This window comes from Myxine glutinosa, chromosome 12, assembly GCF_964187855.1.
Source record: "Myxine glutinosa chromosome 12, kmMyxGlut1.1, whole genome shotgun sequence".
NCBI lineage: Eukaryota > Metazoa > Chordata > Myxini > Myxiniformes > Myxinidae > Myxine > Myxine glutinosa.
In genome coordinates, this window is record NC_136272.1 from 56495962 (window position 1) to 56521499 (window position 25538).

The window sequence follows — 25538 nt, forward strand, 5'->3', positions numbered from 1 at the left end:
AGCGTGATGAGGTAATCGTTATGAGGTAATCGTTATGAGGGAATGGTTATGAGGGAATCATTATGAGGGAATAGTTATGAGGGAATTGTTGTGAGGGAATCGTTGTGAGGGAATCGTTGTGAGGGAATCGTTGTGAGGGAATCGTTGTGAGGGAATCGTTTTGAGGGAATCGTTGTGAGGGAATCGTTATGAGGGAATCGTTATGAGGGAATCGTTATGAGGGAATCATTATGAGGGAATTGTTGTGAGGGAATCGTTGTGAGGGAATCGTTGTGAGGGAATCGTTATGAGGGAATCGTTATGAGGGAATCGTTATGAGGGAATCATTATGAGGGAATTGTTGTGAGGGAATCGTTGTGAGGGAATTGTTATGAGGGAATCGTTTTGAGGGAATCGTTATGAGGGAATCGTTGTGAGGGAATCATTATGAGGGAATCGTTATGAGGGAATCGTTATGAGGGAATCGTTATGAGGGAATCGTTATGAGGGAATCGTTGTGAGGGAAGCATTATGAGGGAAGCGTTATGAGGGAAGCATTATGAGGGAATCGTTATGAGGGAATCGTTATGAGGGAAGCGTTATGAGGAAAGCGTTATGAGGGAAGTGTTATGAGGGAAGCGTTATGAGGGAAGCGTTATGAGGGAAGCGTTATGAGGGAATCGTTATGAGGGAATCGTTTTGTGGGAATCGTTATGAGGGAATCGTTATGAGGGAAGCGTTATGAGGGAAGCGTTATGAGGGAATCGTTTTGAGGGAATCGTTTTGGGGGAATCGTTTTGAGGGAATCGTTATGAGGAAAGCGTGATGAGGGATGCATTATGAGGGAATCGTTTTGAGGGAAGTGTGATGAGGGAATCGTTATGAGGGAATCGTTATGAGGGAAGCGTTATGAGGGAAGCGTTATGAGGGAATCGTTATGAGGGAATCGTTATGAGGGAAGCGTGATGAGGTAATCGTTATGAGGTAATCGTTATGAGGGAATGGTTATGAGGGAATCATTATGAGGGAATAGTTATGAGGGAATTGTTGTGAGGGAATCGTTGTGAGGGAATCGTTGTGAGGGAATCGTTGTGAGGGAATGGTTATGAGGGAATCATTATGAGGGAATAGTTATGAGGGAATTGTTGTGAGGGAATCGTTATGAGGGAATCGTTGTGAGGGAAGCATTATGAGGGAAGCGTTATGAGGGAAGCATTATGAGGGAATCGTTATGAGGGAATCGTTATGAGGGAAGCGTTATGAGGAAAGCGTTATGAGGGAAGTGTTATGAGGGAAGCGTTATGAGGGAAGCGTTATGAGGGAAGCGTTATGAGGGAATCGTTATGAGGGAATCGTTTTGTGGGAATCGTTATGAGGGAATCGTTATGAGGGAAGCGTTATGAGGGAAGCGTTATGAGGGAATCGTTTTGAGGGAATCGTTTTGGGGGAATCGTTTTGAGGGAATCGTTATGAGGAAAGCGTGATGAGGGATGCGTTATGAGGGAATCGTTTTGAGGGAAGTGTGATGAGGGAATCGTTATGAGGGAATCGTTATGAGGGAAGCGTTATGAGGGAAGCGTTATGAGGGAATCGTTATGAGGGAATCGTTATGAGGGAAGCGTGATGAGGTAATCGTTATGAGGTAATCGTTATGAGGGAATGGTTATGAGGGAATCATTATGAGGGAATAGTTATGAGGGAATTGTTGTGAGGGAATCGTTGTGAGGGAATCGTTGTGAGGGAATCGTTGTGAGGGAATCGTTGTGAGGGAATCGTTTTGAGGGAATCGTTGTGAGGGAATCGTTATGAGGGAATCGTTATGAGGGAATCGTTATGAGGGAATCATTATGAGGGAATTGTTGTGAGGGAATCGTTGTGAGGGAATCGTTGTGAGGGAATCGTTATGAGGGAATCGTTATGAGGGAATCGTTGTGAGGGAATCGTTATGAGGGAATCGTTACGGGGGAATCGTTATGAGGGAATCGTTCTGAGGGAATCGTTGTGAGGGAATCGTTATGAGGGAAGCGTGACGAGGGATGCGTTATGAGGGAATCATTATGAGGGAATCATTATGAGGGAATCGTTATGAGGGAATCGTTATGAGGGAATCGTTATGAGGGAATCGTTATGAGGGAAGCGTGATGAGGTAATCGTTATGAGGGAATCTTTATGAGGGAATGGTTATGAGGGAATCAATAGGAGGAATTCGTTATGAGGGAATCATTATGAGGGAATCGTTATGAGGGAATCATTATGAGGGAATCGTTATGAGGGAATGGTTATGAGGGAATCAATAGGAGGAATTCGTTGTGAGGGAATCATTATGAGGGAATCATTATGAGGGAATAGTTATAAGGAATTCGTTGTGAGGGAATAGTTATGAGGGAATCATTATGAGGGAATAGTTATGAGGGAATCATTATGAGGGAATAGTTATGAGGGAATAGTTATGAGGGAATCGTTATGAGGGAATCATTATGAGGGAATCGTTATGAGGGAATCGTTATGAGGGAATCATTATGAGGGAATCATTATGAGGGAATAGTTATGAGGGAATAGTTATGAGGGAATCTTTATGAGGGAATAGTTATGAGGGAATCATTATGAGGGAATAGTTATGAGGGAATAGTTATGAGGGAATCATTATGAGGGAATAGTTATGAGGGAATCATTATGAGGGAATAGTTATGAGGGAATCATTATGAGGGAATAGTTATGAGGGAATAGTTATGAGGGAATCATTATGAGGGAATAGTTATGAGGGAATCGTTATGAGGGAATCATTATGAGGGAATCGTTATGAGGGAATAGTTATGAGGGAATCTTTCTGAGGAAATCGTTACAAGGGAAGCGTGACGAGGGAAGCATTTCGAGGGAAGCGTGTCGAGGGAAGCGTGACGAGGGAATCGTGACGAGGGAATGGTGCCGAGGGAATCGTGACGAGGGAGTCGTGCCAAGGGAATCATGACGAGGGAATCATGACGAGGGAATCATTACGAGGGAATCATTACGAGGGAATCGTTATTAGGGAATCGTTATGAGGGAATCATTATGAGGGAATCATTATGAGGGAATCATTATGAGGGAATCATTACGAGGGAATCGTGATGAGGGAATCATTATGAGGGAATCATTATGAGGGAATCATTATGAGGGAATAGTTATGAGGGAATCATTATGAGGGAATAGTTATGAGGGAATCATTATGAGGGAATCGTTATGAGGGAATCGTTATGAGGGAATCGTTATGAGGGAATCATTATGAGGGAATCATTATGAGGGAATCATTATGAGGGAATCATTATGAGGGAATCATTACGAGGGAATCGTTATGAGGGAATCATTATGAGGGAATCATTATGAGGGAATCATTATGAGGGAATAGTTATGAGGGAATCATTATGAGGGAATCGTTATGAGGGAATCATTATGAGGGAATCATTATGAGGGAATCATTATGAGGGAATCATTACGAGGGAATCATGATGAGGGAATCATTACGAGGGAATCGTTATGAGGGAATCATTTTGAGGGAATCATTATGAGGGAATCATTATGAGGGAATCATTATGAGGGAATCATTATGAGGGAATAGTTATGAGGAAATCGTTACAAGAGAAGTGTGACGAGGGCATTTCGAGGGAAGCGTGTCGAGGGAAGCGTGACGATGGAATCGTGACGAGGGAATCGTGCCGAGGGAATCGTGACGAGGGAATCGTGACGAGGGAATCGTGCCGAGGGAATCGTGACGAGGGAATCGTGACGAGGGAATCGTGACGAGGGAATCGTGCCGAGGGAATCGTGTCGAGGGAATCGTGACGAGGGAATCGTGACGAGGGAATCATTATGAGGGAATCGTTATTAGGGAATCGTTATGAGGGAATCGTTTTGAGGGAAGCGTGACGAGGGAAGCGTTACGAGAGAAGCGTTACGAGGGAAGCGTTACGAGGGAAGCGTGACGAGGGAAGCGTGACGAGGGAAGCGTGACGAGAGAAGCGTGACGATAGAAGCGTGACGAGAGAAGCGTGACGAGAGAAGTGTGACGAGGGAAGCGTGACGAGGGAAGCGTGACGAGGGAATCATTACGAGGGAATCATTACGAGGGAATCGTTATTAGGGAATCGTTATTAGGGAATCGTTATGAGGGAATCGTTTTGAGGGAATCGTTTTGAGGGAAGCGTGACGAGAGAAGCGTGACGAGGGAAGCGTGGCGAGGGAAGCGTGATGAGGGAATCATTACGAGGGAATCATTACGAGGGAATCGTTATTAGGGAATCGTTATTAGGGAATCGTTATGAGGGAATCGTTTTGAGGGAATCGTTTTGAGGGAAGCGTGACGAGAGAAGCGTGACGAGGGAAGCGTGGCGAGGGAAGCGTGACGAGGGAAGCGTGACGAGGGAATCATTACGAGGGAATCATTACGAGGGAATCGTTATTAGGGAATCGTTATTAGGGAATCGTTATGAGGGAATCGTTTTGAGGGAATCGTTTTGAGGGAAGCGTGACGAGAGAAGCGTGACGAGGGAAGCGTGGCGAGGGAAGCGTGATGAGGGAATCATTACGAGGGAATCATTACAAGGGAATCGTTATTAGGGAATCGTTATGAGGGAATCGTTTTGAGGGAAGCGTGACGAGGGAAGCGTTACGAGAGAAGTGTTACGAGCGAAGCGTTACGAGGGAAGTGTGACGAGGGAAGCGTGACGAGGGAAGCGTGATGAGGGATGCATGACGAGAGAAGCGTGATGAGAGAAGCGTGACGAGGGAAGCGTGACGAGGGAAGCGTGACGAGGGAAGGTTTTGCCTTTGAGTAGCTGTTCGTACCTGTGAAGACTGCTTGGCGAGTTACTGGGGCAGTTTGCCATGGACGATTGGTGTTCCTGGAGTTCCTGAGGAGATTTTGCAGTTGCAGTCACAATTAATAATTTAATCCTCATTCCTGTCACCATCCCCATAATCATCAGTGATTTTATTAATCCCTCATACCTTTCCCGTGACAAATTGACACAGCGGATGCATCTGTGAGTTTCAGTTGAGGGGAGGTCAGACTAAGCCTCGCTATGTTTTCTTTCTTCTTTGCTTACACACATTTATTCAGGTGTTTGTCTGAGTGGCGCCATTTTATTGTATAATGTCGATAGAATTGTTAAGGGTATCTTTAAAATGGGTTAAGAACTGCATTTTGTCTTGTGACTTGTACATTGCTGCCCCCTCATAAATACTCCCCTTCATGTTTTGTTTGCCCATCCCTCAATAAAACTACCTGTATAAACGATCACCGATGATCCTTCCTCACCCCTTTGTAAATAAACTCCATTGAATTGTTCTTCCAATCTATCCGCGCTGTCTTTTCTTTCATTGAAACAGCATAGTCTGCGCCAGTGTTAACCGAGACGTTATTCCCCAACTGTATGGCTCCATCATATAGCTGGTGCGGGCCTGGCCATTTCGCTCGGTGCCCCCCCCCCCTCACCCCCTGATTAAATAGATAAGCAGACACGAATCGAGGGTGCGAACTCCGGTCAGGTCAACCAATTCACCTTCAGGTAAACGGTACTTAGATGGGTAGGGGTGGAATGGGAGTCCGGAGGTAGGTGGGGTGGGAAGATGGATGGAAAGGGTGAAAGAGGGAGGGGAAGGGGTGGAGTGAGGATCTGGAGGGAGGAGTGGAGTGGCAGTCTGGAGGGAATGGATGGGTGGGAGGGAGGAGGAATGCAGGCTATGCCAGGTACCTTTGCTTCCTCTCCTCCACCCCCTCCTCACTCTCCCTACCTTTCTCACCTCCGTCGCTCTCTCCCCTCCCTAACCCCCACCCTCACTCACCTTCCTCCTCGATTGCCCATACTCCTCACTCCATCCTCTCTCTCTCCCCTCACCTGCCTCATTCTATCCCTTGTCCCCTCTTCCCCTCCTCTGTCCTCTGTGTCCCTCACCTCTCTCTCCTCCTCCTCGCTGCCCATCCCTGTCTGACACTCTCTCACCCCTGTCTGTCTCTCCTCCACCACTCTCAATTTCCTCCTCCCTTCACCCTCCTCTCCACCATACCCCTCCACTCTCCTCCACTCCGACTCCTCTCACTCCGCCCCCTCTCCACACCCTTCCCCCTCCCCATGCCATCTCCTCTCTCCCTTCCCCCTCTCCCCCACTCCCTTAATATTCCCGTCAAAAAGCGACACTGCTTTGCCCAGCAACGGCTGGTACCTTTGCTAGTATTAAATGAGTTTAAGAACGAATGTTTTATGAGCCACCCTGCACATCAATGTAAAGTCAACCACCATAATTACCGAATTTTGGGGACAGAAAAACTCAGGAAGTCTGGGAATATGTAAAAAGAGACTCAGCAAAAATCAATGTCTGATGTTCTGTCACGGAGTCATGTATCATCGGTCCTTTCCTTTTATTTGGATGAAGTAACAGTCAATGGTGAATGATACTTTTTAATGTTGTAGAATTTCTTTGTTCCTGAACTACGACGATTAAATCTTTCACATAACCCCTAATACCAGCAAACTGGGCTCCCTGACACGACCAATGTGTGATGATTCTTGAATGATGAATTCTCATAGGGGTGAATCAGCAGACATTGACCAATTGTTAGAGAATGTCGCCATGAAAAAATCATCGCTCAACATCAGACAAATGGATCAGCAGACATGGACCAATTGTTCGAGAATGTGGACATGAAAAATGATCGTTCAACATCAGACAAATGGATCAGTGGACATGGACAAATTGTAAGAGAATGTCGCCATTGAAAATGATCGCTCAACATCAGACAAATGCATCAGTAGACATGGACCAATTGTTCGAGAATGTCGACATGAAAAATGATCGTTCAACATCAGCCAAGTAGATCAGCAGACATGGACCAATTGTTCGAGAATGTCGACATGAAAAATGATCGTTCAACATCAGACAAATGGATCAGTAGACATGGACCAATTGTTAGAGAATGTCGCCATGGAAAATGATCGCTCAACATCAGACAAATGCATCAGTAGACATGGACCAATTGTAAGAGAATGTCGACATTAAAAATGATCGTTCAACATCAGACAAATGGATGAGTAGACATGGACCAATTGTTGGAGAATGTAGACAGGACAAATGAGCGTTCAACATCAGACAAATGGATCAGCAGACATGGACCAATTTTTCGAGAATGTTGCCATGGAAAATGATTGCTCAACATCAGACAAATGGATCAGCAGACATTCACCAATTGTTAGAGAATGTCACCATGAAAAACGATCGCTCAATATCAGACAAATGGATGAATAGACATGGAACAATTGTTGGAGAATATCACCATGAAAAATGATCGATCAACATCAGACAAATGGATCAGCAGACATGGACCAATTGTTCGAGGATATCGACATGAAAAATGATCGTTCAACATCAGACAAATGGATAAGCAGAGATGGACCAATTGTTCAAGAATGTTGACATGAAAAATGACAGTTCAACATCAGACAAATGGAACAGCAGACATGGACCAATTGTAAGAGAATGTCGAAATGAAAAATGATCGTTCAACATCAGACAAATGCATCAGCAGACATGGACCAATTGTTTGAGAATGTCGACATGAAAAATGATCGTTCAACATCAGACAAATGGATCAGCAGACATGGACCAATTGTTTGAGAATGTCGACATGAAAAATGATCGTTCAACATCAGCCAAATTGATCAGAAGACATGAACCAATACTTCGAAAATGTCGTCATGAAAAATGATCGCTCAACATCAGACAAATGGATCAGCAGACATTCACCAATTGTTCGAGAATGTCACCATGAAAAACGATCGCTCAATATCAGACAAATGGATGAATAGACATGGAACAATTGTTGGAGAATATCACCATGAAAAATGATCGATCAACATCAGACAAATGGATCAGCAGACATGGACCAATTGTTGGAGAATGTCGCAATGAAAAATGATCGTTCAACATCAGACAAATGGATGAGTAGAGATGGACCAATTGTTAGAGAATGTCGCAATGAAAAATGATCGTTCAACATCAGACAAATGGATCAGTAGAAATGGACCACATGTAAGAGAATGTCACCATGAAAAATGAACGTTCAACATCAGACAAATGGATGAGTAGAGATGGACCAATTGTTCGAGAATGTCGACATGAAAAATGATCGTTCAACATCAGACAAATGGATCAGCAGACATGGACCAATTGTAAGAGAATGTCGACATGAAAAATGATCGTAAAACATCAGACAAATGCATCAGTAGACATGGACCAATTGTTAGAGAATGTCAACATGAAAAATGATCGTTCAACATCAGACAAATGGATCAGCAGACATGGACCAATTGTTTGAGAATATCGACATGAAAAATGATCGTTCAACATCAGACAAATGGATCACCAGACATTCACCAATTTAGACATTGTCACCATGAAAAATGATCGCTAAACATCAGACAAATGGATCAGTAGACATGGACCAATTGTAAGAGAATGTCGACATTAAAAATGATCGTGCAACATCAGACAAATGCATCAGTAGACATGGACCAATTGTTGGAGAATGTCGACATGAAAAATGATCGTTGAACATCAGAGAAATGGATCAGCAGACATTCACCAATTGTTAGAGAATGTCACCATGAAAAATGATCGCTCAATATCAGACAAATGGATGAATAGACATGGAACAATTGTTCGAGAATATCACCATGAAAAATGATCGATCAACATCAGACAAATGGATCAGCAGACATGGACCAATTGTAAGAGAATGTCGACATTAAAAATGATCGTGCAACATCAGACAAATGCATCAGTAGACATGGACCAATTGTTGGAGAATGTCGACATGAAAAATGATCGTTCAACATCAGAGAAATGGATCAGCAGGCATGGACCAATTGTTCGAGAATGTCGTCATGAAAAATGATCGTTGAACATCAGACAAATGGATTAGCAGACATTCACCAATTGTTAGAGAATGTCACCATGAAAAATGATCGCTCAATATCAGACAAATGGATGAATAGACATGGAACAATTGTTCGAGAATATCACCATGAAAAATGATCGTTCAACATCAGACAAATGGATCAGCAGACATGGACCAATTGTAAGAGAATGTCGACATGAAAAATGATCGTAAAACATCAGACAAATGCATCAGTAGACATGGACCAATTGTTAGAGAATGTCAACATGAAAAATGATCGTTCAACATCAGACAAATGGATCAGCAGACATGGACCAATTGTTTGAGAATATCGACATGAAAAATGATCGTTCAACATCAGACAAATGGATCACCAGACATTCACCAATTTAGACATTGTCGCCATGAAAAATGATCGCTAAACATCAGACAAATGGATCAGTAGACATGGACCAATTGTAAGAGAATGTCGACATTAAAAATGATCGTGCAACATCAGACAAATGGATCAGTAGACATGGACCAATTGTAAGAGAATGTCGACATTAAAAATGATCGTGCAACATCAGACAAATGGATCAGTAGACATGGACCAATTGTAAGAGAATGTCGACATTAAAAATGATCGTGCAACATCAGACAAATGCATCAGAAGACATGGACCAATTGTTGGAGAATGTCGACATGAAAAATGATCGTTCAACATCAGAGAAATGGATCAGCAGACATGGACCAATTGTTCGAGAATGTCGTCATGAAAAATGATCGTTGAACATTAGACAAATGGATTAGCAGACATTCACCAATTGTTAGAGAATGTCACCATGAAAAATGATCGCTCAATATCAGACAAATGGATGAATAGACATGGAACAATTGTTCGAGAATATCACCATGAAAAATGATCGTTCAACATCAGACAAATGGATCAGCAGACATGGACCAATTGTAAGAGAATGTCGACATGAAAAATGATCGTAAAACATCAGACAAATGCATCAGTAGACATGGACCAATTGTTAGAGAATGTCAACATGAAAAATGATCGTTCAACATCAGACAAATGGATCAGCAGACATGGACCAATTGTTTGAGAATATCGACATGAAAAATGATCGTTCAACATCAGACAAATGAATCACCAGACATTCACCAATTTAGACATTGTCGCCATGAAAAATGATCGCTAAACATCAGACAAATGGATCAGTAGACATGGACCAATTGTAAGAGAATGTCGACATTAAAAATGATCGTGCAACATCAGACAAATGCATCAGTAGACATGGACCAATTGTTGGAGAATGTCGACATGAAAAATGATCGTTCAACATCAGAGAAATGGATCAGCAGACATGGACCAATTGTTCGAGAATGTCGTCATGAAAAATGATCGTTGAACATCAGACAAATGGATTAGCAGACATTCACCAATTGTTAGAGAATGTCACCATGAAAAATGATCGCTCAATATCAGACAAATGGATGAATAGACATGGAACAATTGTTCGAGAATATCACCATGAAACATCATCGTTCAACATCAGACAAATGGATCAGCAGACATGGACCAATTGTTGGAGAATGTCGCCATGAAAAATGATCGTTCAACATCAGACAAATGGATCAGTAGACATTGACCAATTGTTAGAGTATGTCACCATGAAAAATGATCGTTCAACATCAAACAAATGGATCAGCAGACATGGACCAATTGTTAGAGAATGTCGCCATGAAAAATGATCGTTCAACATCAGACAATTGCATCAGCAGGCATGGACCAATTGTAAGAGAATGTCGACATGAAAAATGATCGTTCAACATCAGACAAATGGATGAGTAGACATGGACCAATTGTTAGAGAATGTCGGCATGAAAAATGATCGTTCAACATCAGACAAATGGATCAGTAGACATGGACCACTTGTAAGAGAATGTCGACATGAAAAATGATCGTTCAACATCAGACAAATGGATGAGTAGACATGGACCAATTGTTAGAGAATGTCGGCATGAAAAATGATCGTTCAACATCAGACAAATGGATCAGCAGACATGGACCAATTGTTTGGATACCTCATTCATCTGACCTGTCCCCATTGGACTACATTTTATATGGTTATGTGTGTGAAATTGTGATTTACTCATCAAAACCACATTTTTGGATGAACTTAGGGCGGCCATCACAAATGTAATTCATGAAATTACTCAGCAACAAATAGAGACTGTTTTCATCATGTTGGAAAATCGGATTGAATGATGTATTGCCAAAATAGCGATTATATTGAAGCCTAAATTTAAACTGTATTAAGCAAACACTTAATTAATTGCGTTTTCATGGACTATTTATCATTTATAGTTTGTTTATATCATGCATACTTGAAAAGTTATGAAAGTGAAAATTTGTACAAGGATACTGTGTAGTAAACTAGGGGTAAGATGACCTTGGTATGCTTAGAATTTAGTCGATCTATTTCATCAAACTTTTTATATTTTAGATTTCCAAATGGCCGAATACATTGTCAGCATAATAAATATATGGTCCCATCTGTCCTATGTTTGAGAACCTGGAGATGTTGTAAAATGTACTTAACTTTGTTTGCTGTTAAACAGGATTACATTACAACACCAACAGGTTTGGTGTCACGTGATGAAACGATTTGTGTATAAATAGAGTTCAGCGCAGATCAATCATTATCACAAAGGTGGGACAAAGAAACTCCATGAGCTCCATTTTTGTTTGAACGCCATTTTCCAGACACATGTTTATCATCATTCTCTCCTGGATTCTCAATCGTGAACAAGTATATTTCATCAATACCCATTCTGGTAATGTATTGTGAGGGTTTATGAACAAAAAAATAAAATGTGAACAAAAAGTTATATTTTTACTTCGTTTTTGTTTCAACAGAAAAAATATGCAAATCGTGACACCGTTCAAAATGGAAAAAACATTTGATTTCGTGATTATTGTGATCATTATGTTCGTGATGACAGTTACAGGTAAACACCCACTTTTTCACTTTTTCATTTTAAATTGTTTGCTATGTCAGAATTGTAGCATGTTTGTTTTTAACTAGGCCGTGTTAAACTGATCATGAATCATCAATGTCAGAATTGGAGCATGTTTGTTTTGTTGCAATATCATTGTTCCTTATGCAGGAGTTGTTGTTTTGGGCTTTGGGCTTGGTACCAAGTACTTTGCCCAATGAAACAAATATTTTATATCGAGTTTATATATATATATACAGCCACGTGAAAAAGTAAGTACACCCCATGTAAAGTTTTGACTTTTTCAACATATTTCAACATACAGCTATTTGATCTTCATTTCAGCAATGTTGATAGATAAAGGTGATAAAATATAACAAATATCATGAAACATTTACATTTTGTCGTCCATTGTATAATTTAAATCAACATAAATGCAAATTTCGCATGTGGAAAAAGTAAGTACACCCCTACATTTATCACTACTTCAAATACCTAAAATTAGAATCAGGTGCACCAGCTCAGGTGCAAATGATGAGAACATCGTTTGAGAGGATCTTGGAGGAACCTGTCTTATTTAAACCTCAGACATTTCGTTTGGTTTGCGCTTTGTTGTTGAAGTGTGCGGCGTCACCACGCCGAGATCAAAAGAGCTCTCTGAGGCCTTCAGAAAGAAGGTTATAGATGCCTACGAGTCTGGGAAGGGATTTAAAAAATCTCCAAACAACTTGAAATCAATCATTCAACTGTTTGGAAGATCATCGACAAGTGGAGAAGATTCCAAACAACTGCCAACTTGTTCAGGCCAGGCCGCCCCAGCAAGTTCAGCCCGAGAGCAGACCGCAAGATGCTGCAAGAAGTCTCTAAGAACCCCAGAATGTCATCACGGGACCTACAGGTAGCTCTTACCACTGTTGATGTCAAAGTGCACGAATCTACCATGACAAAGAGGCTGCACAAATTTGATCTACATGGGAGGTGTGCCAGGAGGAAACCTTTGCTGTCCAGAAATAACATCACGGCAAGACTAGAGTTTGCCAATGAACACCGAGGCAAAGACCAGCACTTCTGGAACAATGTGCTCTGGACAGATGAGTCAAAGGTAGAGCTCTTTGGCCACAGTACAAGAAGACATTTTGGCAAAAACCAAAGACAGCATTTGACCACAAGAACCTGATACCAACTGTAAAGCATGGTGGTGGAAATATTATGGTTTGGGGCAGCTTTGCTGCATCAGGGCCTGGGCAGCTCACCATCATATAATCCACTATGAATTCTTCATTGTACCAGAGGGTGCTTGAGGATAATGTGAGGCCATCTGTCGGAGAGTTGAAGCTCAACCGAAGGTGGACCTTGCAACATGACAATGACCCTAAACATACCAGTAAATCCACCAAGGAATGGCTGAAAAGAAAGAAATGGAGGGTTCTGGAATGGTCGAGTCAAAGCCCGGATCTAAATCCCATCGAGATGTTGTGGGGGGATTTGAAACGAGCTGTGCATGCAAGAAACCCCTCAAACATCGCACAGCTGAAAGAATTCTGCATGGAGCAGTGGGCAAAAATTTCTCCCAGTCCATGTCAGAGACTGGTAGACAGTTATAAGAAACGCCTACTTGAGGTTGTTTCTGCCAAAGGGGGCAATACCACCTATTAGAGCCTAGGGTGTACTTACTTTTTCCACATGCGAAATTTGCATTTATGTTTATTTAAATGATACAATGGACTACAAAATGTAAATGTTTCATGATATTTGTTATATTATATCACCTTTATCTATCAATATTGTTTAAATGAAGATCAAATAGCTGTATGTTGAAATATGTTGAAAAAGTCAAAACTTTACATGGGGTGTTCTTACTTTTTCACGTGACTGTATATATCGTTATATAGCTTCTTCTATCTTCTATTCTATTCTATATTTCTATATTATATTATTATATTATATATATTATACAGACTTGGCATTTAATATGGAATATTTTTTTTGTGAGGGTGAACTTACTTTTCAAGATGACTTAGAACCAAAAGTTCATTGGAATTATGTTGAAATTATTCTAGATTTTGTTAATGTGACCTTTAAAAGAAACAAAAACCACATTTGACATTTCGAAACAAATAAATTGATCCTTGAAAGTGATGTAAACTGATATCGAACTCAATTCGTGGACAGTACTGTGTTAAACTTCTGTACGTTTTCCAGAAGTATCTCTTTATTTTGCACATTAGCTAAAAAAATTTTTTAACAAAAACAAAAGTTCAATTACGACTGGGATTATGGACAGTAAAATTACAGTTCAGTACTTTGTGTAACCCCCACGAGCATTCAGGAGAGAACGCACACGTTGAGGCATGCTGTTCACGAGATTTGCCAAGGTTTGGACAGGAATCGCTTGCCATGCAGTGACAATAGCCTGCTGCAGTTCACGCACAGAGGTCGGCTGCTGGTCCAAGTGGTCGATTTGACGCGTTAATTCTGCCCACAAGTTCTCTATCGGATTCATATCCGGGGACATGGCAGGCCACTCCATATGCTCTACACCACGGTCAGCAAGAAAGTGTTAGATCATGCGAGCACGATGAGGCCGTGCATTGTCATCTTGGAAGACAAAGTTTCCTCGAAAGGCTGCACGAGCAAATGGAAGCAATGTTTCTTTCAGAATGGCCCTGTACTTGAACTGGTTCAGGTTTCCATTCAGAACAACCAGGTCAGTTTTGCCCCCTGCATGAAAAGCAGCCCAAACGGTCACCCCACCACCTCCAGCTTGGACTCTTGGCACTATACAATCTTTGTTGTAGGCTTCATGCACTTGTCTGCGCACTTGGGCGCAGCCATCTTGACGATAGACCAGAAATCTAGACTCGTCACTGAAGATCACGTGATTCCAGTGTCCTGGCTGCCATTGACGGTGCTCTCTGGCCCACTGCAATCGGCGCTGGCGGTGTTGTCTGGTCAGGCGTGGCTTTCTCAGGGGACGCCTGGCATGACAGCCTGCTTGAACCAGTCGTTGGTTGACTAGCCTTCTGGATACAGGCACATTTGTCAGTTGCTTCCACTCAGCCCTAAGCCGATTAGCTGACTTGGTACGGCCATTGCGGACTAACCGGTGTAGCTGGCGATCATCCCTCCTCTGGTTCTGCGGGGACGTCCTGGCCTCGGTATTGGAGTAGGGACACCCCTCTGAGCATTTCGTTTCAGGATCTTTGACACCTGACCTTGAGTGATGCCATACTGCCGAGCAATAGCACGCTGTTTCATGCCGGAATTTCGTAAAGCCACCACTCCATGACAAACAGCATTGTCGAGTTGACGGACCATCTCCAGAGGAAGCAGCAATAACTTTTGGAGATGTGCAGCAGTTGTTTTCCACTAATACAGAACGCAACAACCCTTGTATACCCGACTGTGAAGCCAATCCTCAAATGCACCTGTCCGTACATTTTGCCACACCACCTGTGATATAATCCTGTTGTTGCCTTCTTGCTGCGACAGACAATCAGTGACATGGTTCTTTTAACAAATAAATCACCAAAGTGTTAAAAAAACTCACCAGATTGATATACTGAGTTAAGAAAGTAAACCCAAGTCAAGAAAAAAAATATTCCATATTAAATGCCAAGTCTGTATATATTATTATTATTATTTATTTATTATATTATTATATATATAAAAGAAAGTTTTTGTTTGTTTGTCTGCACAAGCTAATCTCCTGAACGGTGAAAGATAGGAGGAAACCTCTCATACAAAAAATGTCGGGATGGGCCCCGGGAAGGTTTTAGGCTAGGTGGTGAGGCCGGTGGAAGCTGCTTCGGCTGGGCTGAGCCCATTTCGCAATTAAAAGCTGAGCTAAATTATAGTAGTCAATCTTCTACGGCCGTGAGTAAAAGCTGAATTATAGTAGTAAATGCATTCAAAAAGAACCAAAAATGTCGGGACGGGCCCCGGGAAGGTTATAGGCTAGGTGGTGAGGTCGGCCGAGACCGCATCGGCCGGGCTGGGCCCATTTCGCATTTAAAAGCTGAGCTGAATTATCATAGTCAATCGTCTACGGCTGCGAGTAAAAGCTGAATTATAGTAGTAAATTCATTCAAAAATAACTAAAAATGTTGGGACGGGCCCCGGGAAGGTTATAGGCTAGATGGCGAGGCCGGTCGAGGCCGCTCCGGCTGGGCTGAGCCCATTTCCCAATTAAAAGCTGAGCTAAATTATAGTAGTCAATCTTCTACGGCCGTGGGTGAAAGCTGAATTATAGTAGTAAATGCATTCAAAAAGAACTGAAAATGTCGGGACGGGCCCCGGGAAGGTTATAGGCTAGGTGGTGAGGTCGGCCGAGGCCGCATCGGCCAGGCTGGGCCCATTTCGCAATTAAAAGCTGAGCTGAATTATAGTAGTCAATCTTCTACGGCCATGAGTAAAAGTTGAATTATCGTAGTAAATTAATTCAAAAAGAACCAAAAATGTCAGGACGGGCCCCGGGAAGGTTATAGGCTAGGTGGCGAGGCCTGACGAGGCCGCTTCGGCCGGGCTGGGCCCATTTTGCAATTAAAAGCGGAGCTGAATTATAGTAGTCAATCTTCTATGGCCGCGAGTAAAAGCTGAATTATAGTAGTAAATTCATTCAAAAGGAACCCGGGCAACGCCGGGTGCTTTCGGCTAGTCTACATATATATAAAAGAAAGTGTTTGTTTGTTTGTTTGTCTGTGCAAGCTAATCTCCTGAACGGTGAAAGATAGGAGGAAACCTGTAATTCAATGTCAGGACGGGCCCCGGAAAGGTTTTAGGCTCGGTGGCGAGGCCGGTCGAGGCCGCTTCGGCCAGGCTGGGCCCATTTCGCAATTAAAAGCTGGCCTAAATTATTGTAGTCAATCTTCTACGGCCGCTGGTAAAAGCTGAATTATAGTAGTAAATTCATTCAAAAAGAACCCGGGCAATGCCGGGTGCTTTCGGCTAGTATATTATAAAACAAGTGTGTCTGTCTGTCTGTCCCCAAACTACTCCCTCAGTTTTGGGGTTAGCCTGCCAAAGCTCCTGTGGAATGTTTTAGGGTCCCAGCGGATGTTTTAAGGTAATTAGGAGGTTTAAAAAATTTCTCAATAAAATTATGATTTTGAAATTAACTCGATACGAACTTGCCGCAAATCCGGAAGTGAACAGATGACTGCAATGGGCTGCTTTGATAATATCCCAAGTGTTCAATGTGTTAGTGTTAATAAGGTGTTCAATGGGGTTGAGGTCAGGGCTCTGTGCAGGCCAGTCAAGTTCTTCCACACCGATCTCGACCAACCATTTCTCTATGGACCTCAATTTGTGCGGGGCCATTGTCATGCTTAAGCAGGAAAGGGCCTTCCCCAAACAGTTGCCACAATGTTGGAAGCATACAATCGTCTAGAATGTCATTGTATCCTGTAAATATTTCCCTTCACTGGAACTAAGGAGGCGAGCCCGAACCATGAAAAACAGCCCCAGACCATTATTCCTCCTCCACCAAACTTTACAGTTTTTTTTTTTTGTTTGTTTTTTTGTATACAAGATCGAGGCTCGTGAAAGAGCTAACATTAATCACACAAAAAGACAAACCGACACACAAAACACAAAAAACAAGGGGAGCGGCAGACAAGATGGGGAGAGAGGGGGAAGGACACAAACACAACATTTGAGAGCAGGGACATCGGGAGGACGTGGGGGGAGGTGGGAAAGGAATAAAACATATGAACACTGCAAGGACTCTGGGGTGAATTACCAAAGGTAGAAAAGATCAAGGTTTTCGATGGGGGAAGATAAGAGATGGTGGTGAACAGCTGTTTTAAAGACCTGGAGGGAGGAGTGGGATTGAAGGGAGTGGGGGAGTTTGTTCCAGAGGCGGAAGAAAAGGGGAATGAAAGAGTGAAGGTGAGCAGAGAGCCTAGACTTTGGCAGTTTAACCATAAGAGGGTTGCAGGCAGATCTTGTGCGACCTGAAGGAATATTGGGGGGCAGAGCACAGAGAGAGCTGGGGGAGCAAGGCCGGAGAGGAGTCGGTAGAAGACAGAAAGACCACCAACCTGCCTGCGGTGAGTGAGTGAAAGGCCCTCGGAGTTGAATACATCGCAAGAGATTCCAATGATTCTGAAAGCTTTGGCCTCAACAGCGTGAAGCCGAGCAAGGTGTGAGGCAGGAGCACCAGCCCAGAGGGGGGAACAGTATTCCATTGAGCTGCGGATGAAAGCCTTGTATGTGTTGAGGAGCTCAGGTGTGCCAAGGAAGGACTTCGCACGACGGAGGATGCCCAGTCGGCGACTGGCTTTGGAGGCCAGCTTGGAAATGTGGTTTTCCCAAGAAAGATCATGGCAGATAGTGAGACCCAAAAGCTTGAGCGACAGAACTTCTTGGAGAGGATTGTTGAGAAAGTAGATGGGAGGGTTGTCCAGTCGGTCCTTTCGGAGAGACATTGTAAGAGTGTGAGATTTGTCAGGATTGAAAGACATGTTCCACTTGTTTGACCAGTCTGTGATTTTGTCCAGGTCTGCAGAGAGTGAGGAGGCTGCAGACTGCCGATCTGAGGGATGAGGAATAGAGCGGCAGATAGTGGCGTCATCAGCAAAGAGATAGAGAGGATTTTCCAGAGAGTCGGAGAGGTCATTGATGAAGACCAGAAATAGCACAGGGCCCAGAACACTACCTTGGGGAACTCCAGCCAGAACAGGAAGGGAAGATGAGAGAAATCCATTCAGGGCCACACGTTGCCTACGACCAGAGAGGAAATCCGCAAGCCATGAGTGGAGATTTCCCTGAATACCATAGGAGGTGAGTTTGGTGAGCAGAGCTGGGTGCCAGACCGTATCGAAGGCACGTGATATGTCAAGTGAGACAGCTCTGATTTCCTGTTTGGCATTGAGGACCTCCATCCATTGTTGAGACAGCAGAAGCAACATGTCCAGAGTAGAATGACCTGGTCTGAATCCAAATTGATGATCAGAGATCAAGCCATTGGAGAAGAGGAAGGATTTGATATCTGAAGCAATGATGGATTCCATGACTTTGCTGATAATTGGGAGCAGGCTGATTGGTCTGTAGCTGCAAGGATCTGTTTTTGCACCTTTTTGTGTAAAGCGGTAATGTTTGCTGATTTCCAAGATGCTGGCAGATGACCTTGAGCAAAAGAGTGGGTGAAAAGAACAGAGAGAGGGTGAGATAGAGCGGCAGAGCAGGATTTTAGGCCCGAGGTCTGATGCCATCTGGTCCAGTTGCAGAATCAGAGTCGAGGTTTGATAAAAACTTCTCCACCTTGTCAGGAGAGAAGGACACAGAGTCCAGGAGCAGTTGGGTTCGACTGGGAAAGGTGGGAACAAAGAGAGATGGGTTTGGGACACAAGATATTGAGGCAAACACAGAGTTGAGGCATTCGGCTTTGTCACGTGCGGTGTCAACTGTGTAGCCATTTGAGGTAAGGGAGGGGTTGGAGGGGGAACAAACACCAGAAACGGATTTAACCAGTCGCCACCAGGATTTGGAGGAAGGAGACAGGTTTGAGAGTTCAATCTTGAGTGTGGAGAGATAGTGCTTCCTGGCACTCCTGAGGGTAGAAACACACTTGTTTCGAGCTTGGTGGAAGGAACTGAGATTGCCTTCATTTGGATTTGCCTTCCAAGACGCAAAGGCAAGTTGTTTCAGGGCAACTGCCTCACCACAAGATTCAGTGTACCATGGACGGGAGGAAGGGTAAGACAACTGAAGACGAGATGGGATAAATCTGTGCATGAGAGAGAGCAGTTTGCTTTGGAAGAATTTCCAGGAAGAATTGATGTCAGAGGCATTAGAGATGGGGGACCAGTCCAGTTGATTGATGGCTGCTTGCAGACCATGCCAGTCGGCCTGAGTGAAATGCCAGACTCGTCGGCGCTGAGGAGGCTCTCTGAGAATGGCCAGTGAGATGTCCACTTTAACAAGCACATGATCAGAAGAACCGATTGGAGCAGAAGAAGAGCAGCAGACATTTGCAGGGAAGTTCGTCATAACCAAGTCCAGAAGAGAAGATACTCCATTGACTGAGATCCGGGTCGGGAAATTGACAGATTGTGTCAGTCCCAATGAGTCGCAGAAGTCCTTTGCTGAGGTGCCATGGCTGGTGAGAGATTAACCCACACCCAGCCAGCTGGCATGATGACAGTTGAAGTCGCCACATATGAGGAAGAGAGAGTTTGGATGAGTTGATAGAAGTTGGTCCATGTTGTCCGACAGAGAAATGTAAATGGAGTCATCACTGTTTGGAGGACGGTACAGAACACATATGAACAAAAGGTGGGAGCGGAGAGGAAGCCGTAGCCAGAGGTACTCCTGTGGGTGGGGTGGAGAGAGGGCAGTGCAGGGAGAGTGAGGAAGAGAGTTTTTGATAAAGATAGCCACCCCACCACCAGGACGAGGATCAGGTCTATCGTACCGGAGGAGGGAGTAACCAGGAAGAGATATTAAGGAATCAGAGACATCTTGAAGGAGGAAAGTTTCTGTTAAGCAGATCAAGTCTGGATTTTCAGAAGCAACCTGAATGGAGAGATCAATCAGGTTTGAGCGAAGGCCCCGGATGTTTGAGGTCCATACCGTTAGTGAGGAGAGAGGGGGAGCATCGGGTGCAGGACAGGGGAGGGGAGGTGTAGGGTCAGATGAAGGGTGAGAGGGGGATGTAGGAAGAGCAGTTGATAATGTGTCAGAGATTACAGAAGAGTTACAAGAAAGGGAAGGATGAGGAGGACGAAAGGTTTGATGGTGATGGAATGAGGCACAGTGAGAGTTTGTTTGAGGGGGGGGCAGAGGAAAGTTGAAGGTTGGGGGAGGTGGAGGTATGACATAGGAGGGAGAGGAAGTGGGGAGGAGGCAGCTTTGAGAAGGAGGTGGGAGGAGGGAGAATTTGGGAGGGATGGTTGGGGGGGAGATTTGAAGGGGAGGGGCAAGGGGGGAGTTTAGAAAGTGGATGATTAATGAAAGATGAACATATATAACAAATTGGGTTTGTTGTGATTTTCAAGTTAGCGATTCGTTTAAGAACAATGGAGGAGGGATGGAATGAATGAGAATTTAGAGCATGGAGTGATTTGGAATCATAAGAGATTGAATATTTTTTTGAAATGGAATGAGTTGAAGAGGAAATTGAAAGGAGCCTTTTAAATAAGAAAAAAACAGCGTGTTCTAATAAACCACTGAATAAAACACTGAAGGGGATAGTTGAAACATATTTAAACAGAACTGTGAAGAACAATCTTATATTCACAAAAATACCAATGGGGAGAGGAAGCCTAGAGCGACGACCACGAGTCACTTGAACAGGGCAAAAGGTGGAAGGCAAGGGGAAAATGGGGGCGGGGCGAGACAGCACATGTGGGCAGAGGCAAAAGCACACGAGGAGAAAGGGAAATAAAAGTTTTTTTTGTTTGTTTTTTTGTTTGTTTTGGGGGGGGTGTGGGGGTTACAACGTTAGACAAATAGTAGATGTTTGGTGAAGCTTGGTGGAGAAGGGGAAATCAAAAAAGCTCGCAAAACAGCGAAGGAAGGAACAACCTTCGAGGGGGGAAGCCTGAGGCTGCAAGGCCTTGCTCGCGACGCGGCAAACAAACGATTAATTTATGAAAGATAAACACCGATAAACTTCCAAGGGGGACACGAAAAGTTCACACACCGAACGATAAATACAGTTTCGACAAAATACAATTGTGAACAGACTTAACTTTGAAAAACGTGGAGACCGTGTGGACCGTCGAAAACCCCTGCCACCGTCTCCAAGATCTTGCGAGATCTGGCACTCTGCATTCGGGCAGGTGGCGTTCACCTGGCATCTGCCAAACCCAGATTCGTCCGTCGGACTGCCAGATGGTGAAGCGTGATTCATCACTCCAGAGAACGTGTTTCCACTGCTCCAAAGTCCAATGGCGGCGAGCTTTACACCACTCCAGGCGACACTTGGCATTGCGCATGGTGATCTTCGGCTTGCGTGCGGCTGCTCGGCCATGGAAACCCATTTCATGGAGCTTCCGGCGAACAGTTGTTGTGCTGACGTTGCTTCCAGAGGCAGTTTGAACTCGGTAGTGATATGAGTGTTGCTACCGGGACAGATGATTTTTATGCGCCACGCACTTTATCACTCTGCGGTCCCATTGTGTGAGCTTGTTTGGCCTACCACTTCGCGGCTGAGCTGTTGTTGCTCCTATACATTTACATTTCACAATAACAGCACTTACAGTACCTCCCCAAACTCTGGTTATGGTGCCCCTCAGAGTCTCGAGAGGGAACGCGCCAGAAAGATTTGTTATTTTGAGTGTTCTAATAAACCATGGTAAAACCACACCAATGCAGGTGTGTATAACAAAACAAGTAATTGTATTAAGAACTCTCACATACACAATAATAGCACGATTAAAGAAAGTACAATGAAAATATCACTGGCATCAAATGAACAATACATATGATGGTACCATCATTCCCCAATGCTATCAAAGCAATGAACTCACGATACGACAAACGTGAATGGAATGTAACATTCCCCAAAGTCCGTGCAAGAATCCCCATGTGGGGTGAAGGTCAAAGTCGTGCAGAATGACAAGAACAGGCAGTTATCGGCACGGCTGCGAATGAGGAGTTACAAGGTGAGAGGTCGATATGGGAATTGAGCCGATATGGGAACCAACGGCGATCCACACGATGCTATCAATATGGGAATCCCAATGACAAAACACTAAGCAACAGGCGGATGGCCTCTTCGAGGAAAAAATGGCAGATCAGCCTGTAATGGAGGCTCTTGCTTTCCCGCCAACAATAGCTCACGCTTGGTAATAAAACCTGAGACTCAGGTTTAATTGCAATCACAATATAGTACGATGTCGCGGGCAATCCCTTTCATGGGAAGCCTCAACTCATTCGCAACCAATATCAAAAAAGTCCGCTCGCAGCCTTGATGCGACTCATTTGCCTCATGGATGCAAATCCAATTGCAAGTTATCTCAATTCCTTTCACAAAGCTCGGAACAAGTGTGTGTCTACCCTCAGGATAGCGAGGAAACAACATCTCTCTACTCTCAAGACTGAACTCTCAAACCTGTCTCCCTCCAAATCCTGTTGGGGTCTTGTCAAATCTGTTTCTGGTGTTTGTTTCCCCTCCATCCCCTCCCTTAGCTCAAACGGCTACACATCTGACTCCGCATGTGAAAAGGCCAAATGCCTCAACTCTGTGTTTGCCTCCAAATCTCGTGTCCCAAACCAATCGCTCTCTGTACCCACCTTACCCAGTCCCGACAAGGTGGAGACGTTTCTGTCAAACCTCGACTCTGATTCTGCAACTGGACCAGACGACATCAGCCCACAGGTCCTAAAATCCTGCTCTCCTGCTCTATCTCACCCTCTCTCTGTTCTCTTCACCCTCTCTCTGTTCTCTTCACCATTTATTTTGCTCAAGGTCATCTACCATCAGCTTGGAAATCAGCAAACATTACCACTTTACACAAAAAGGTGCAAAAACAGATCTTTGCAACTACAGACCAATCAGCCTGCTCCCAATTATCAACAAGGTCATGGAATCCATCATTGCTTCGGATATCAAATCTTTTCCCTTTTCCAATGGCTTGATTAATGATCATCAATTTGGATTCAGACCAGGTCACTGTACTCTGGACATGCTGCTTATGCTGTCTCAACAATGGATGGAGGTCCCCAATGTCAAAAAGGAAATCAGAGCTGTCTCCCTTGAGAGGAAATCACGTGCCTTTGATATGGTCTGGCACCCTGCCCTGCTCACCAAACTCGCCTCCCGTGGTATCCATGGAAATATCTATGCATGGCTTATGGACTTCCTCTCCGATCGCAGTCAACGTGTGGCCCTGAATGGAATTCTCTCATCTCCGCTTCCTGGCCAGGCTGGAGTTCCTCAAGGCAGTGTTCTGGCCCCGTGCTTTTTGTGGTGTTCCTTAGTGATCTCTCCGACTCTCTTGACAGGAAGCAGCCTTATCACTCTCTGCAGACCTATATAATATCACAAACTGGTCAAACAAGTGGAACATGTCTTTCAATCCTGACAAATCTCACACCCTTATGTCTCTCTGAATAGACCATCTGGAATAGCCTCCCATTTACTTTCTCAACAATCCTCTCAGAGCAGTTATATCACTCAAGCTTTTGGGTCTCACTATCTGTCATGATCTTTCCTCGGAAAACCCCATTTCCAAGCTGGCTTCCAAAGCCAGTCACCGACTGGGCATCCTCCATCGTGTGAAGTTCTTCCTTGGCACACCTTAGCTCCTCACCACATACAAAGCTTTCAGCCGCAGCTTGATAGAGTACTGCTCTCCCTTCTGAGCTGGTGCACCTGCCTCACACCTAGCTCAGCGGCACGCTGAAGAAACCAAAGCTTGTAGAATCATTGTTATCTCCCGTGATGAAGCTGATTCTGAGGGCCTTTCTCTCTTTCACCGCGGGCAGGTTAGTGGTCTTTCTTTCTTCTACCGACTCCTCCCTGGCCTTGCTCCCCCTGCTCTGTCTTTGCTCTGTCCCCCAAATATTCCTGCAGGACACACAAAATCTGCCCGAAACCCTCTCCTGGTGAAACTACCAAAATCAAGACTCTCTGCTCACCTTCACTCCTTCATTCCTCCTTTCTCCTGCCTCTGGAACAAACTCCCTCACTCTCTTCAATCCCACTCCTCCCTCCAGGTCTCTAAATCAGCTGTTCACCACCATCTTATATCTTCCCCCATCCAAAACCTTGATATTTTGTACCCACATTAATTCACCCCAAATCCATCTCCTTCAAATTCCGTTTTCTTTCCTGAAAGTCCTTGTAGTGTACATCTTTTTTATCCAGTGTACCGCACCCCAGCCCTCTCCCTTCCACAGATGTACTGATGTCCTTGTTCATTACTGTTGTTGTGCTTCCGTCTCTCTCCCCCTCTTGCCTCCCACTAGCTTTATTATATGTCCAATGTGTTAGCTCTTAAACGAGCCTCAACTTAGTACACAAAAAATAAAAACCTTCATCACCCTTGAGAGACCAAAGTTTGTTCACGGCATTAAAAATATAAGGGTGTTTGTGGGGTGTTTGAGTGACTGTTACCCCTGATCCAGATGAGCTTCAGGACCTGCGGTCCTATTTTTCAGCTTCACCTTGAGACCCTGAAGAATTTGGTTACCACTTGAGATGTTGTCTTGAAAACTTGAAAATATTATAAAATATAAAATATACAAATTATATACAAAAATACCACTTGAAAACTTGGCTGAACAGGACGACCCTGACCCTGATGTTGACAATACTCTGTCCGACAGTGAGGAAGAAGATTAGTGTGAAGTTTGTCACCGGATGGTGCAATTCATTACATTTGTATGTTCTTGGTACTAAAAGTGATAGTTTTATTACATTTATTACTTTATATGACACAGCAATAAATGTCTCTGTCAATGCGAAGATCGGTCTCTTCTTGGCCAGAAGCACATTCACTCGACGAGTTAGTCGAGTTAGTCGAGTTAGTTAGTGAGTTAGAGCCCCCACCCGGATACATTCGAAGTCGAAGAACTCCTGTGCGTGAAGGAATGTCACTTGTGGAAGTTATTTTTTGAAATCAGAACTAAACATCAGAATGTGTGTGAAGGAACCATTTCCACGTAGTTCGCAATCGGGTGCTGCAGA

At 43.9% G+C, this 25538-nt stretch overlaps 1 protein-coding gene across 1 annotated transcript in view; it reads left to right on the forward strand.

The window, feature by feature from the left end:
* Window positions 1–21888: 21888 nt before the first annotated feature.
* Window positions 21889–25538, forward strand: part of LOC144888458 (uncharacterized) — a 72830-nt gene continuing 69180 nt past the window's right edge. Inside the window, exons 1-7 of the mRNA XM_078766374.1 lie at window positions 21889–21948; window positions 22414–22509; window positions 24237–24334; window positions 24717–24780; window positions 24977–25036; window positions 25137–25176; window positions 25338–25433. Coding sequence (XP_078622500.1) covers window positions 21889–21948; window positions 22414–22509; window positions 24237–24334; window positions 24717–24780; window positions 24977–25036; window positions 25137–25176; window positions 25338–25433 — 514 coding nt within the window. The remainder of the gene's footprint in view (window positions 21949–22413; window positions 22510–24236; window positions 24335–24716; window positions 24781–24976; window positions 25037–25136; window positions 25177–25337; window positions 25434–25538) is intronic.